The 16444-nt window shown below is 36.2% G+C and overlaps 1 protein-coding gene across 5 annotated transcripts in view; it reads left to right on the plus strand.

Moving 5' to 3' along the window:
- Positions 1-16444, plus strand: part of LOC134800141 (homeobox protein cut) — a 182567-nt gene that overhangs the window by 77180 nt on the left and 88943 nt on the right. For all 5 annotated transcript variants that reach the window (XM_063772607.1, XM_063772609.1, XM_063772611.1 and 2 more), the window contains one exon: positions 15765-15995. In XM_063772607.1, coding sequence (XP_063628677.1) covers positions 15765-15995 — 231 coding nt within the window. The remainder of the gene's footprint in view (positions 1-15764; positions 15996-16444) is intronic.

Consider the following 16444-nt stretch of genomic DNA (forward strand, 5'->3'; position numbering starts at 1 on the left):
CCGTTGGTAAATGACACTGGGGCCAAAAATCTTGCTTCTCAAATTTCTACTCTTAAGTTTAAATACTTTATAAAAAATGAATCAACACGAAATGTAATTTATTTTTATATGACTCTTTTTACAGTTCTTATCGAGTACTTTAATATCACGTAGACGGTAATGTTTCTAGCTATTTATTAATTACACTTAGCAGAATTTTCCTCAACTAGGTCGGAACTTAAAGTTTTGTTAACAGAAGCTACTTTGTAATAGCTTTACAGTCTTCACACATTTATGTAGCGACGTCGGGAATGAGATTACTCAGCACTTAAGGAATATTGGCAACTACCGATGCTTTTATCTCTGAAGCTATACGTTTATATGACTTGTGTTACCTTTATATAGCTATTTTCTATCTTTAAAAGGAGTTCGGCAAGAATAGCGGCTCTTTTCGAGGTACGATAGGGAATTAAACTGGCAAGTCAAATCTGTTGCTTTTTATGAAATTTAATGTCAAAACGATTCGTCAGTCTGAAATGTGTATGAATGACTATTATCTCATGATGTTATATGTCCGACTGCCGGAGTAAAACACTTCAATGTTAGTTTCTTTTTAAAATATTTATTAAGTATGTATTATTTTGTGTAAATACGTATGTGTAAAAATGATATATAATTTATATTCATTACCGTCCGATACACGTATTTTTTAAATGATTTTAATTCATAATTTACTAAACAAACACGCCATACTTGTGGTAAGTACTAGGTAAGGAAGAATGACAGTGATAAGACATTTGAAAAGGTGTTGTCCTGACATTTAGACTCGAATGGTGTTAGCCTCAATTTACACCTTTCGTTCGAATTGACAGACAGGTAATACGACATTAATATAGTAAAACGTATATTGATCACCATTTTATAGATATATTTACTCTTTTACTTTTTCTTTTTTTCTTTTTTTTTTTTTCTTTTTTTTCACTCTTTTATCTCCAATTTAGATAATTAATTTTCATTCTAGCTTGTATGAGCTCAATTACGCTTTAATAAAGTACCACTTTTAACGGTATTTTTTATTATTGTCGGTGAGACAGCAGTGGCAGGAATGAAACCAAATATTTAAACAACTGTTATATGACTAATACTTAAGCATCACAATTGTGAACCACAAATGTTGGTTTGTTTTAACAATATTCTAATGTCTTTTCTCTAATTTATGAGCATGGGAAACTAGAATAAAGGTGTGAAGATATAATCACGATTCGAACGAAACATCAACGTACTAGCCTCCACCTGCGACTTCGACCGAGCGTTAGCAAAGGTCTACGTTTCAGGTTGGACAAAAAATAATTCGTATGTTCGGATGTTCTCCTCTTCAGGTCACATACCTCAAGCGGTTCTTGTGAAATTTTGCGAGTGGATTCAAGAATTACATAGATTTTATGTCGATGAAGTTTTCGGCAATTTTTGGCAGAGTTATGGGGGTTCGCGTTGTCTACGAGTTACAGTAACTAGTAATATAATTATTGTTCAAAAATCGTTTATGTTGTGAATTATCTATCAGTAGAATTAAAAAGGATTTAAGTCGAATAAGAGTCATATAAAGGCAAAACTGGGACGATTCGCTCTAAAATAAAAATTAGCATTTCCTTTTAGTTAACAAAACCTATGATTACGAGTTAAGCTTCGTTTAGACAATATTTAACCGGCACATTAAGATGGCTATCTATTCTCAGCCATTGTTTAAAGTTACAGTTAGATGTCAGATGGAACTAGAGTAAGGTGTAAAGTAATTTGAGTCGTGAGTAATGCTCGATTCACTAAGGGCCAGTATTTTGGGACAACCTGTATAAGGTACTTACGCTCATAATGGCCCATCGTTATTATTTATTCATTTTCATTTTTTTATATGAATTTACAGTTTTGTCTATGGTACTAGCGAACATGGACGCAATATTTGACCCCATTCACACTTATAAAAGCATGAAATTTGAAAGTAGGCAAGCTTAAGAACCGGGGCCCATGTTAGGCGCAAGTACCTTACGACATAGAGAGTTTTTTGTCCATGTAATGATTTAATTTTGCAGTTTTACGCTTGACTCGTAGATATTAGTACCTATATTTAGTATTGCACTTCAACTTCATCAACCAACTAACCAACGAACGAAATTATCATCAACTATGACCAAAAGTTTTATCAGATAGATTTATGATAATTTCGCAATATGACAACCTGTTCCTATATCTAAAATTACGTCATTATAACAATATATACCTAAAAGATATTCGGGTAGTTCGAAATGACTTACACATGTCGGCATATTCCGAAAATCACCATCATTTTATCATGTCAGCGTCCATTTTCGTAATCAGAAAACATTCGGAAGTGATTCTGAACCCAAATAGGTACGCTTTATTAATTTAAAACCTAATAAAAACACAACAAACGAGTAACAAGACACAAAAACAAACGTTACACCGTTAAACTCGCGTCAAACATTCGAACGCGATCGAACAAAGCGTTGTGATTCCAAATTCGAATTTGAATTCGGAAAGTTCGTAACGAGCTCAAGTTCGATCGGCGCTAGTGTCTGAACTTTGACTGGGGGCCGTGCCAATATAAACAAAATAACTAACAATAGCACGTTACTGCAATTTGAACCGTATGAAACTTATATAGAGTTGAAATTGCTTTGCAGTTTTAGTTGTAGTTTGGATCTTTTGCTCTCATGTTATATGTGTAGAGCAACAAGACAGATAGTATACTTTTTCGATTGGGTTTTATGCTGCAAATAATAACTACTTATATTGCTAATAGTGTATCAATATGTCAATTAATTCTAAATACTTAACTAAACCAAAATAATCTGTATCTAAAGCATACGAGCCTTTTTTCCCCTCAATGTCACCCATAGACAATTTTCACAATCGAACTAAGTGCTAGCTTAATCATACTTGGTTGAACACCCTTTTAATTTTATAAAACGAACAGAGGATTACACTTTAGAATTTAAAACATACAAATTTATATATTAATCTAATTAGGAAGGCAATCATTCATATGTGATAATAAAAGTATTAAAAATACTAAGTAGCAACGTTTTATCATTTGTATCAATCATACACAGTAGCTTTAAAGTCAGTTCAAAATCAACATCATCAAAATAATACAATAATAAGTTTTGGAAGTCACCCTTACAGAGATATAATCCGTTGTTAATATCCTGTAACACTCTGTTAAGCACTGCAGGTGCTAACGCTTTTATTGGCTCCCAGTTCCTAACTCAATATTTGCTTGTTAATGCACTACGACATATGGGGCCCGATTTACCAACTTTCCCTACCTTTTCCTGTCCCCTCCACACTTTATAGTGCCAACTTTGTGAAAACTAATTCGAAACCAAGTTTCCGAACGCGTCACTTAACATGCAAATAACTAGGCCACATCGAAAACCGTTATTTAAAAGGATTCGTTCGAAACCAATTTCGAAAATGGAACGTCACTACAGTCAAACCGCACGCGAGAATTAACGAAAACACACGAATATTCAAATGTAGAACGCCCGAATCACCAATCGGATTATCGCTCTACATGTATAAAAGACGAAAATTCGCGCGAGTTCTTACCCTTACCCCTTCCCGCCCCAAAAGGGGGGAGCTAATGGCAACAGCACTTGGATTCATTAGTAAATTAGAAACCGGATGAGTCCAAAGTTAGGAAAATTCAATATCTAATAATGATTAGGTACCCCTGATACCTGTCTATTGCCAATAGGCAACTTTCACAATTCTCCGTCCTATTTGAATTTGTCAATCCGAGTTTGAGTTCGTTCCGAATTATACTGAATTGAATTATTTAGTTTTCGATTGGATTCTGTTTGGATTCTGTACGGGTTTTGTTTGCGATCTACCTGTGGTTTGACGAATTTACGCTCCGCGAGACTTTTATACGTTCCCCATAACGTTTCAAATTTAGAACGGGGCGTTCCATTTTTGAATTGCGCGCCATTTCGTTGACATAGTTCATCCGTCAAGACTATCGCGGTCGATTTTTCAAATATTTTGTGAGATTAACTTTTTTCTGGCTGTCGAAACGCGTTTCCTTCGCCTACGGAACAGGCTTCGTAAATAAAACTCTTGGAAGGTAATTCGATGCCGGCAGCAAATTAAAACTGACATTGAGAGATTAAGAGCGCACCTTGAGTCCGTATTGACTGGAGAGCAAACATTATTTTTAACGCGTAAATTTGAATTTGGAGACTAATGAAAAAAACCTACGTTATTAAATTAAAACATCATTCGATCTCAAGAAGAAATGAATGATAACCGACTCTCTTTTGTTAATATTACTGTGGAAAAAAAGCTCGTCATTCTAATTTGGAACGTTTTTTTTTATTTTGTTTTTCTGTAGACCTATGTCGTTATTCATAAACACTTGACAAGTCTAACAAGTAATCGTATATCCTTATCCGTAATTTTAACATTTGTGTTTATTATAGGGAGACAATCTTAACAGAGGTTTGCGAACTTTTATGAATAAGGGAATTAGGTTATATGACAAAGAGCTTATGTAAGCATCATTTAACACTGTTGAAGTGAATAGTAGAAATTATTTATTAGAATATTTCGGAGCGATTTTAGTGGCAGTTAAGCCTGTGTGCCTTTGTTGGCATGCCTTACTTAAAAATGTATAGATAGGTACCTATGTAATCCGTATAAAAATATACACAAAGATAAGTAGACAAATGAACGTGATAAGTAGGCAAGTATTGATTATATTTAGGTTATATTTTTCAGAGGGCGAGACAATGGTCAGACGAGGGTGAATGGAAGGTTAGGATACAGAAATACAGATGCGAGTTGGGTGGAAGGTGACAATTTAGATCATACCTACATTATTTGGTAATTTTGGCAGTCCGACACTTATTATGATACTTTGATGTGACACCAGACAATTTAAAATTTATTGATGCTTTAAGGAAGTTCTGGTTAGGCATTTTTTTGAAAATTAAGTTTTAAAAAATCAGAATAGCGTTTTGAACCGTTTAGGAGTTTGTATCCTAGTCTTTTACATTTCAAAAAAAAGTCCATAGCCTAATTTTATTACATAGTTACCCCAGTTATTACCTACGACGTAATTCCATTACCCACTACACAAAACTTAGATAATATAGGTATAGTTAGCAACGTCGTTAGCAGCAACGAAAATATACGATTGTCGAAGCAAGTCATCTCTCATTAAGCGTCTCATACTAGCCAACCGTAGACCTTATGATACAGACGATTCAAAAGAACCTTTGCACAGATTGAGTCTTTTATCATCTAAATTCCTTATCAGCTCCACGTGATAGAATTAAAACAAAGTTACGTCTTCCTCACGTGACGGCCACATGTGGAAACCCCGGCGACCCCCAAAAAAACTCCTTTAAATTTTCCAAATCTCGACCCTTCGGTCATATTTATTTTATTTGGGAGGGAATTAATCCTTTTCCATTAATTAGTGCGGGTTCGGGGCTCCTTGAGGGGTCACTGCTTTTGACAGGGATTTTATAAAATTATTGGGAATGTGATGTTTTTGCTGTAACATATGGTCAGCCATTTCGGAGATGACGAGGCGATTGCTAAGGGATAGGTTTATGGTAGGTAAGGTTTCTGGGGAATGGGTAGAATTTAGGATAGTTTTTAGGGTTCCGTACCCAAAGGGTAAAACGGGACCCTATTACTAAGACTCCGCTGTCCGTCCGTCCGTCCGTCCGTCTGTCACCAGGCTGTATCTCGTGATCTGTAATAGCTAGACAGCTGAAATTTTCACAGATGATGTATTCCGGTTGCCGCTATAACAACAAATACTAAAAACAGAATAAAATAAAGATTTAAGTGGGGCTCCCATACAACAAACGTGATTTTTGACCGAAGTTAAGCAACGTCGGGCGGGGTCAGTACTTGGATGGGTGACCGTTATTATAGATAATGGTACGGAACCCTTCGTGTGGGAGTCCGACTCGCACTTGCCCGGTTTTTTATTGTATTTTTCATTGATTAGTGAAAGAATTGAAAAAAAGCGGCACCGCCTGAGAAGAAAGTGCATACTGCTCCATACATTTCTATACTTACTTCCCCTACCATATATAAACAACACGGATAATTGTCGCTTACAACATTCACCAGTAACGGACCAGCCGTATCTGAGGGCCTCCCGCGAACCACGTTTGACGTGTTGCCTCCCTGTCACACTTACGTACGAATTCACAAGTGCGACGAAGAGGCAACACGTCAAACGTGGTTTGCGGTAGGCCTTCTGGTAGGCGCTTTCCGCACGCACTGTACAGTCAGCAGCAGAAGTTGCTAAGCGGGCGAGGTGTTCAAAATTACCTTGACACGCTCTTATTCTCTTAACAATAAAGCCGCGTCAAGATCATTTTGAACACCTGTCCCGCTTAGCAACTTCTGCTGCTGACTGTAGCTTCGCTGACCATTGGCTGCGCTGCTTCAACAACCTCGTCTTCGACTGCTACACCAGCGCTTTCTGGCGCTGACGTAGGCTCAGTGGCGTCGCGTGAACTAATCTAACCGTGGGCGAAAACACATCTGCGAGGCCATTATTTTTCACTGTGCCCGAAAGGGTTGTGGCGTGAGGCCGTGGGCGACGGCCCACGCCTAGCTACGCCACTGCGTAGGCTCAATCTCAATTTCAGCTTCTTTGTAATTTTTTTGTTTCTGGCTTTGTGCTTATCGTGGCTTCTGGCATCTTACAAAGATTAAACGACATAAAAACGTACTCTTAAACGTTATTTTGAGTGGAAAAAGATCACATCAAACCAGTAAAGTTGTCATATCGCTCCTGTCAGGGAAATAAAGATGGAGCTGTACAGAAATTGGCACGTTTCCCGGCCTGTGTGTAATACAATGTGCCGTCTGTCTGTCTTGATTACTGATTTACGTATTTTTAGTGAATGTCACTCATAATAATTCAGGTATGTACCTATTAGCGAAAAAGTCACAAAAATATGTGAAAACTTCAATAGAATACATTATTGTAGTTCTAATGCACCATAGAATTTACTTCACCCCATCCCATCTTGAGTATGTGACTCACCTCCCAAATAATAAGGCGTTGGTTATATGAGCGCATCTGGAAACCGGTTCAGTGTGATAACCGCCTAACATGGGCCCATTTCTCAAACGATATTAGTCTAATATTATTAGTGTGTTGTCATGGCAACCCATACGATTTGACAGTTCGTGGACTAATAATATTAGTCTAATATCATTCGAGAAATGGGCCCCTGATTAATTAATAAATTATTACTCTCAGAGTTTGTCTTTTTCTTAGCTCCGACTAGCATAGCAAGTATAGCAACTCGCCCCAGCTTCGCACGGGTTAACAAATTATACACTTAATCCTTCCTCGAGAATCAGTCTATCGATAGGTGAGAACCGCATGAAAATCCGTTCAGTAGTTTTTGAGTTTATCGCGAACAAACAAACACACAGACAGACGCGGCGGGGGACTTTGTATATTTTTATAAGGTGTAGTGATACGTAATAATGAAGAAACCAATTTATTTAACTTAAATATTTTAAATACATAAGTACAATCACTACGTGACTATAACATAATAAAAAATAATACCTTGTATTCCTCGAACTACAGTTTTCCATACCTACATTTTTGTTATCTTTATTGATACGTATTCTTTATCTTAATTCCATACAACACCTTTTAATTTCTGTGATTTGTTACTTTTGAACAATCGTCATACTTTAAAATGAACAAATATATTAAACCGCCATAATTTAGATACAGCTATGACAATCTTAAGAGATAATTAAGATCAAAGCATAAACATGATAAATTAAAAAATCTTTACATTATGTCTCTTATCTTATCTGTTACTGTAAACACACCTATGAAATTATTTTTCTTGCCCTCCACCTAAATAAAACTCACTGTTCAAATAGTTCACATAGCAAAGCCTTATAATTTAATATTATTTTACACTAAGAAAACCTAATGACACCACAGTCTTTAAAAACAGTTTAATTATATGACGATTTTAAGAGACATAAGAATATTCGACATAAAAAAAGAGAATCAACCATATTCCGTGGTTAAGTCGGAATCGTAAAAATATGAAGCGGTAAAAAGTACAACGACCGAAAAATTAATGCTCGAAATCTGATCTAATTAAGAAAAATGTGGCGTATCAATTATTATGATACATCGTTCTGACTGATACGATGTACCTACATGGTTACATATTCGTTTATTTTTGATTAGCACATTTTTGTATGTTAACTTCGTTCTTTAAAAAAATAAGTTTAGATACTATGTTTTGAAAAATATGCTGATAAATTTGTAATAAATTCATCATCGTATTATGAGGACAAGAACGTAAATTTGAAGCGTGTTTTACATAACGTAAGACTGTAATGTCAAGTAAGCGCAAATTTGACAAGACATACTGACAACGTATCAAAATTTTATTCTTCAAAGTTTACTTTATTTATTTATTTTATAAAAAAAAACAAGACAAAAACTGATGTTGTATTTTCGACTTACGTACTATGATTTTAAAGACCAACTTTCATTAAACATCATTGAAGTATCATTCGTTTTCCAAACGCCCGTTTTCTTTTTCCGAAATCAAAATGCGGCCAGAGCCTCTACCATCAGTTTTAACATTGACATAACGCTCACGTCTACGTAATTTACTTTCTGTACATCTCGCTTCCACTATTGCTCGCATATGCGAGTACGAGCGAGATGCATAGAAAGTAAGTTACTTAAACGTGAGCGTTATGTCAATGTCAAAACTGGTGGTAGCCGTACTGTGTTTAGTTCCAAATTGAACGTTCGAGTTCGAAAGAAAGGTTTCGAGCCGTATTCGATTAGGACACAATAGCGTTATTTTGAACAATGAGCCTCAATCGGACCCTTCTTAATGCTGTCCTTTCATCGGGATTAATCAATCAATTGTTTTATTTAATAAATTCGGGATGTCCCGGGTTCGGGATTCAAATTGTTCGATTTATAGTTTTAAATGGTATCCGTTGACGTTCCAAATTTGAATTCGAATTGAATTACGGACGGGAATTGAGATGTTTATATTCTAATTTCGAATCCTGTTATAGCAGTCTAGTGTTTTCGATTGCTTGTAAAATGAAATACAGAATAATTACTAACGAAATCTAATCTGTTTTAAATGGCGTTGTTTACGAAAGCATTTATTGCAACGGTAGCCACCGATTATTATTTTCGTTTCTAATTCTTGTTAGTGGTTACCAAAATCATCCGGAATAGTAATCGCTCATACAATTACACCGTTAGTAATTGCCAGCGTGAGAGACTCCAAATTGTAGAACGATCTTAAGAGAAAAATGTCTGAAGTCTCTTAAGAATGTACGAAATTTGTACGTTTTTCAACTTTTTATATTCAAGATTGGATAGTACCGCTCTAATATATTGCACAAACAACCGATGGGTTGAATAGATAATATTCTTTGTTTCCAAGTTAATGAATAAATCGACTAATGCTTTAATTGTTGCTTAATTTAAAATAATTCGTTGGCTTTCCGATTTGAATCGAATATTGCCAAGACAGATCTAGATAACTCTCAAATAACGGTAACCTTAAAATTTACTTTTTCTAACTCATTTTCTCACTTGTTAAAATAAAAGCATAACTCAAATCTTGTAAGTTGGGTGATTTTTCATTGGTTGTTCTAGAACCATCTAATAATCTTTTAGAGGCGTACCAAGCTAACTTTGCATGCCATTTGCAATGACAAAGTCTGGAATGTCATTAATAATGCCAAATTTCTATGAAAATATGACGTTTACAATGACACTATATTGCCAGTTTCTGAAATATGTATAGCCGATCCGCGTTTCTAATAGCAACTACACGCCGTAGTAAATCTATGGCGAACTTGATCTTAGAAATCGGACAGGCTATACCTAGGTCACAGAATAAATAATTAGTACTAGGTACAGAAGACTCACTCTCTAACAAAACGCGTCTGTTACGATCAGGACAGGTATGGCCGCTAGGTAGCGACAGCGCTAGCCATCAAAATTGGTGTTGAACGGATGTACTTTTAATAGCTACCTGCAGCAAAGCGACGAAATCGCGGAGTGAGCCACACCTGCCCCGGTGGGAATATCTAAAAAAGTCCAACTCTTTGCGTTAGATGGCGCTAGTAAGAAGACAAGCTTATAATGAGAGGAAATGGCCAAGGGAACTAAGCGGCCTATTACTGGCCCGGCCAACAATTTTCCATAAAAGTCATGAATCAATGTCGCCATGATAATAATCGTACTTTCTTTTGTCAAAGCGCACGCACATTCTCACGGCTAATTATTACAATATTTAGGCTTCGGTAATTTTTAATGATACATTTATACATACATTTTACAACGTTCACACAACTATAATTGAATGGCATACTTTCATGATTTTTAATGATGTTTTTAATGATTTTCGGCTTTCTAAGTTAATTCGAACGGTGAATTTATGTAATTAAATTACTGTTTTAGATTTCCGACATCTACGTAGAGTGAAAAGAGAGAACAAGACAACCGTGTAATGCGGGTTGTACACACTCGTCGAGACACCCCGAGGTAGGCCGAGAACGAGTGTGTACATGCTCCCTACTCGTCTCGTTTTTCCTCGTCTCGCCTCGCGCTTCTCCGATTAGATCGGAGCGATGCTGAGACTCTCGACGAGTGTGTACTGCCGGCATTGGGTACTAAGGTTGTTATTTGTGGTGGTACAAAGTAGGTTTATAAGCCTCACAAAAATATTACAACACTTCGTTTTCTATAAAAAGCGTCACGTGAGCACCGATCACCCGTCATAGAAAACGAAATGCCGGACGTCTCGGCCCGGACTCGGACCGTGATGGCGTGAATCAACTTTAACTATTCTTAAAATTTACGCAATGAATTTGTTCAATAGTTCAAATCGTAAACTGTATAATTAATATTACTATGTAAACTGTATACTGTAACTGTGTAATATTACTATTTACAATAATATTTTCTGAAAATAATTTAATTTGTTCAAATACTTCTCATAGTTCAAATCATTGTAATCTATGTAACCTCAGGGATTGCACTCAAATGGAAGCGAAAAAACTGTTTTTCAAACTGCTGCACTCACAAAATTATGCCGAGACAGAAGCCATATTGGAAAAAACTTAGTTTCAATATTGTGTCTAGGGTTAGCCTTAGTTTGAAGTTTAGATAGTACTAGCCGTAAGTAATTTCTTACTAAATGTTAGACTTTAATTGTAATGTTTAATTGTAACAGTTCCGATATTTAAATTGTAATTGTTTTCCCGCGACACAGGCATTGCCTAGTCCCCTGGTAAGTCTGTAACCTTTTGCTGAAATAAATGATCTTTATTCTTCTTTATTGTCAACGCGTTCCTAAAACATGCGGAAACTAGTTCAATAGTTCAAATCGTTGTCAAATGTTAATCACTACCTCCACGAAGCCAATTCCGGATTACAATCGCCATCAAATTGAAATCATTGCCCAAGACAATGACAGAGTAGATCAATCTGCTCAATTGAGCAATATGCCCGTGATGTAATCGGGATGACAAATCTGAAGCCCACGTACGAATTGTGGAATGAAGACGGCCATTTTTAAAAATTATGTTAAATCGCGTTCGAGTTTCGAATATTGATGGTTATAATTTTATTATAATCAGAGATGGGTTAATAATTCAAATCATTTATTACTAAGTAGAATTTGTTAGAGTTAGACCAAGAAAAGTCTGCAACGATTTTGATAGCACACGCAGTGCAAGTGTTATTTTAAACGTCAATCTTCTATGAAATTATGACGTATATAAATAACACTGGCACTGCGTGTGCTATCAAAGTCGTTGCAGACTTATCTTGGTCTAACTCTAGAGTAAAACTTAAAAAAATACGAGAAGCAATTAATATAAAAATTGAACGATTATAAAATTCATAATAAATGACTAATTATCTTCAACTCTACCCCTCATGTGTTTTAATATTACACCGACATTTCATAGATTTAGAAATAGACAGGTGTTTCATCTATTTCATCTATTGCAATAAACGCAGCCACCAGAGCGTAGCTCATTGATCCCCAACTCAGCCAAGCGACAAAAGATAAAAAGATAAGATAACACCCGAAAATATATTTTCTAAAAAATAGTTAGGTATTTTTACAGCAACTAAGCAACATATCCGTTACAAACTAAATAACTAATTAGTGAGGAAAGCAAACCGATACGCACGTCTGTGCGCGTATCCGAGCGTGCCGGCGCCGGCGCACACGGACGGATCTAGTTAGGCGCTGCGATTGTCGCACGACTAACGCAATAATTCAAAGGTTAGCCATTTTAAAGAGTCAGCACACAACCTTTACCTATACAAGGAATAGTTTAAATGATTTTTAATAGAAAAAAATAAAAGAAAAGATCGAATTCTTATATTGCAACTTTTAAATGAATTTACACAAACATTTAACTGTAAGACGTAGCACACACTAAATTAATCACAAAGAATATAAAACTATAATACTACAAGTAACAGGCAGGATAAATAAACTTGACGGTACAGTCGACGTCAAAGATATGTTACATTTTTCGCCTTATTACAAAGGCGTAAGGTCCAAAAGTGTAAACATGTCTTTGACGTCGACTGTACAATTTCGCACCACACCCATTTGCATGTAATAAACGATTGTGAAAAATACCGTATAATTTACTAATTAAGCCTCTTCACAGTGTTTACACGTCCGTGTGAAAGGCATTATAGTATCATTCTAATTTATTCATATTTATTCTAAAACTACCTCATATTTATTCTATTCACTGGTAGCTACATAGCATTAGTATGTTAGCAAAAGTGGTCAAACCAAGTTCGCAACTCCGCAATCTAATTGTTTTGACAATTTTTATTCATAAACTCACAAGAACTTTATGGAAAGTGAAGGCAGCACCGGACGTCTAGCTCACTAGTGAAATAATTTACCTTATTTAGAGATTTCGATTTTATTTATCTAGGAATAATAAAGATGGTGAACACGCAATACTCTATTTACACGCAGTACCATGAAACAAGTACCTATAGCATAACATGTTTTATAATGTATGTATGTATGTCACTTTATTGCACATAAACAGGTCAATTATCAAACTACTTCTAGGATATTGCACTCGTTTTCCTATAAGCTTGTATTAAAAAAACGTTTTCTGTAGGTACATATTACAATGTTTCTCTAAATCATTGCCGAATGTTATTTCGCAACCAATTATTCGCATAATTTAATTTCGCCGACGATCAAGTGGCAACTCAACACAATGATTCTTATTATTTCCCAACGTAACAGTTGTTTGTTTGGACGACAAACTTAAAAATACACTTTTTAAACGTAATGTAGCAGAATGACTTCGTAAGTCTAATACAAAACATAAAAATTTTACCTAATAAATTGACCATTGTGTGAAAAACAGCTGTGCAAATGACCATTTTTGCCTGCCATTGCAGGTTACAACTATCTAAAACACAAGTCCAATCGCTCGTGTGCCGCATACCTAACACGCGCGTACGCACATTTTATTGCCAAGTTTCTCGATGAAAACCGCGATTGCTGGATTACTGTTAGAAATTAAACCTTATGACTTCATTCGTTCAGTGTATTGAGTATTACAGTTAATTGATCGTTTCCAACTCTTATTGCATTGAGATAAGGTGTATTTATGGTTAGTTAATTAGAACTGCTGTATCGAATGTCGACGCAGTTAATTGACTAGATTTCACTCTTATTGCTTTGAGATAAGACATATTAATGGTTAGTTAGAAATGCTGATCCGAATCTGATCGCAGATGCGTATACAGTAAAATGGTAATGTATGGGGAAATTGCTGATTAACATGATTCGTTGTTAGAGAATGTTTAATCGCAGTAGTAAATAATGAAATGTGTTTCCGTATGAAAGATAGCATAAACATATATCAACAGGCTATACAATATTCAGTTTAGATCTGATGACAATATTATATGATGGAATAAACTGTCGCCCGCGGTATTTCCGTAACGATACGACCTTCAAACCTTGAAGAAAAGAGCGTACTGCTATTTTAAATGTCGGCAACGCACTTGAGACCCCTCTGGTGCTGCAGGTGTCCATGGGCGACGTAATTGCTTACCATCAGGCGGTACGTCTGTTCGTTTGCCTCCTAGGTTATAAAAAAATACCCCAGGCTAGTTCAATGCTGATTGGGACTTTCATCTTCAAAATTCTAATTTTCACGTATATGTAAAAATTGTTTATTATTTGTTTTAAATAAAACAAAAACTAACATTAAAAAGGATCGAATGGGAAATCGATTAAAAAAAAACATCTTTATTAACACTTTGAACGCCACACTTATCGCTTGCGCGTCATTGCATGTGAACCTAGTCGGAATGCACCAAGTATGATATTGGGCTGAAGGCGCGCGCGTCGGTTCTTTGACGGTCAAGGGGTTAAATTTTGTCAACTCCTTGGCCTTTTGACAAGTACATCATACAACAGAACCATGATCACCCATTTCGCAGCCTAGCAATAGCCTCCTAAGGCCCTCGGTCCTACCTAATAGTTCTTCTTCAGTTCAATGAAATTTAAACCATATTCAATTGGCACAGAGTTGCATTTATTTTGTTTCGCTAATTTTTCGAACAAATCAAAATCAACTCTATTCCCTGCGCTATAGGTTCAGACTTCAGTGGCATTTGTGTTTTTCATTTTTATGGCTGGGCCTTAGGAGGATAGCACATCCGCCGAGATCGAACCGATTACCCTGAATGCAGCGGAAGCTCAACAAAACATGAAACTATGGGAACTGATAATTAGATTACGAACATATATACATACATATTGTTGTAGTTTCCGGTAATGAATGGGTTAATTGTTTGGTTGTCATTGACTTTAATTAATAAGCTATTTATATAGGTACCTATTGATATTAAATGATGAAACTTTATCATTTAAAATTTTTCGAACAATCTATCATTTATTTATTTCTTTGAATATGGTAGGTACATTAGTAAGATGTACAGTCGCCATCAGATATATCGGAGCGGCCAAGGTGTCCACAATATCTGAACACGCACTCTAACGCCTTGACAATAGAGGCGTGTTCAGATATTTGTGCGCACCTTGGCCGCTCCGATATATCTGATGGCGACTGTAATAAAACAAGGTTCGGCACATCCTGCCTGAATAGGCATAGAATCTTATGCCAATGCAATGAAGTATTATTTGTTTAGAGTTCCTTTTCTATATTAATTATACACATTTTTTTATTAACAAGTAATTAGTATAAACTTAAAGTACCAACTTTTTTATGACAACACAAAAAAAAGACTAAAGCAATGGCAGAAGATTTTTTCTGATCTTCTAAATATCATTAGGGTTCCGTACCCAAAGGGTAAAAACGGGACCCTATTACTAAGACTCCGATGTCCGTCCGTCCATCTGTCTGTCACCAGGCTGTAACTCATGAACCGTGTAAATTAGACAGTTGAAATTTTCACAGATGATGTATTTCTGTTGCCACTACAACAACAAATACTAAAAACAAAATAAAATAAATATTTAAGCGGGGGTCCCATATAACAAACGTGTTTTTTTTTTCGTTTTTTGCGTAATGGTACGGAACCCTTCGTGCGCGAGTCCGACTCGCACTTGGCCGGTTTTTTTTTCACTTATATGGTCGCCATTTATACTAAACCCCTTTCTCTATTGTTCCAGCGAGCCACATTGGCCGAAAAAGAAGTGACCACACTGAAGGAACAGCTAGCGACCACGAGCCCCATCCAGGCGTCCGTGCCCAAGACCAATGGGTCCCTGGAGCGGGAGAGGCTAGAGTTCAGTCCCATTAAGGAGGAGCTCGAGGATAAGATGGAGATGGCCAGGAGCGGGTCGGCCAGGAGCAGCCCGCAGGGAGGGTTGGAGAGCGAGCTTGCGGCTAAAGAGAAAGAGGTGAGTTTAATTGGATAATTATTGGTGAAATAGATGTCATATACAAAAGAAAAGTTGACCAAGGCCTACAGTGCTCAGGGCTGGAATCGAACCAGCGTCCTCTGCATTCGCAGCAGATGGCTAAATCCGGTGAAAACCCATGATGCGCCGTAACCCAGGTGGCCGATCGGTACTGCCTTGGTCACTTTTTCTTTTGTAAGTATATGACATTTTTTTCAGTTCAGATTTTATGTCAATACTGTAAATAGTAGTGTTTCTACTTGGAATAATACAAATTAAAATATTATTATCTAAATTATAGGTAGGTATGATAAGATCTAGTTTCCAATGTAAAAGTCAAATACTGTTTGTCAAATTCATATGGAAACTTAAAGACATTTGTTGATATTACTCAGACAATCGCTATCACAAAAACTGTCTTTATACGAAAATTTTGTCTTAAAAATACT

Source organism: Cydia splendana, chromosome 19, assembly GCF_910591565.1.
Source record: "Cydia splendana chromosome 19, ilCydSple1.2, whole genome shotgun sequence".
Lineage (NCBI taxonomy): Eukaryota > Metazoa > Arthropoda > Insecta > Lepidoptera > Tortricidae > Cydia > Cydia splendana.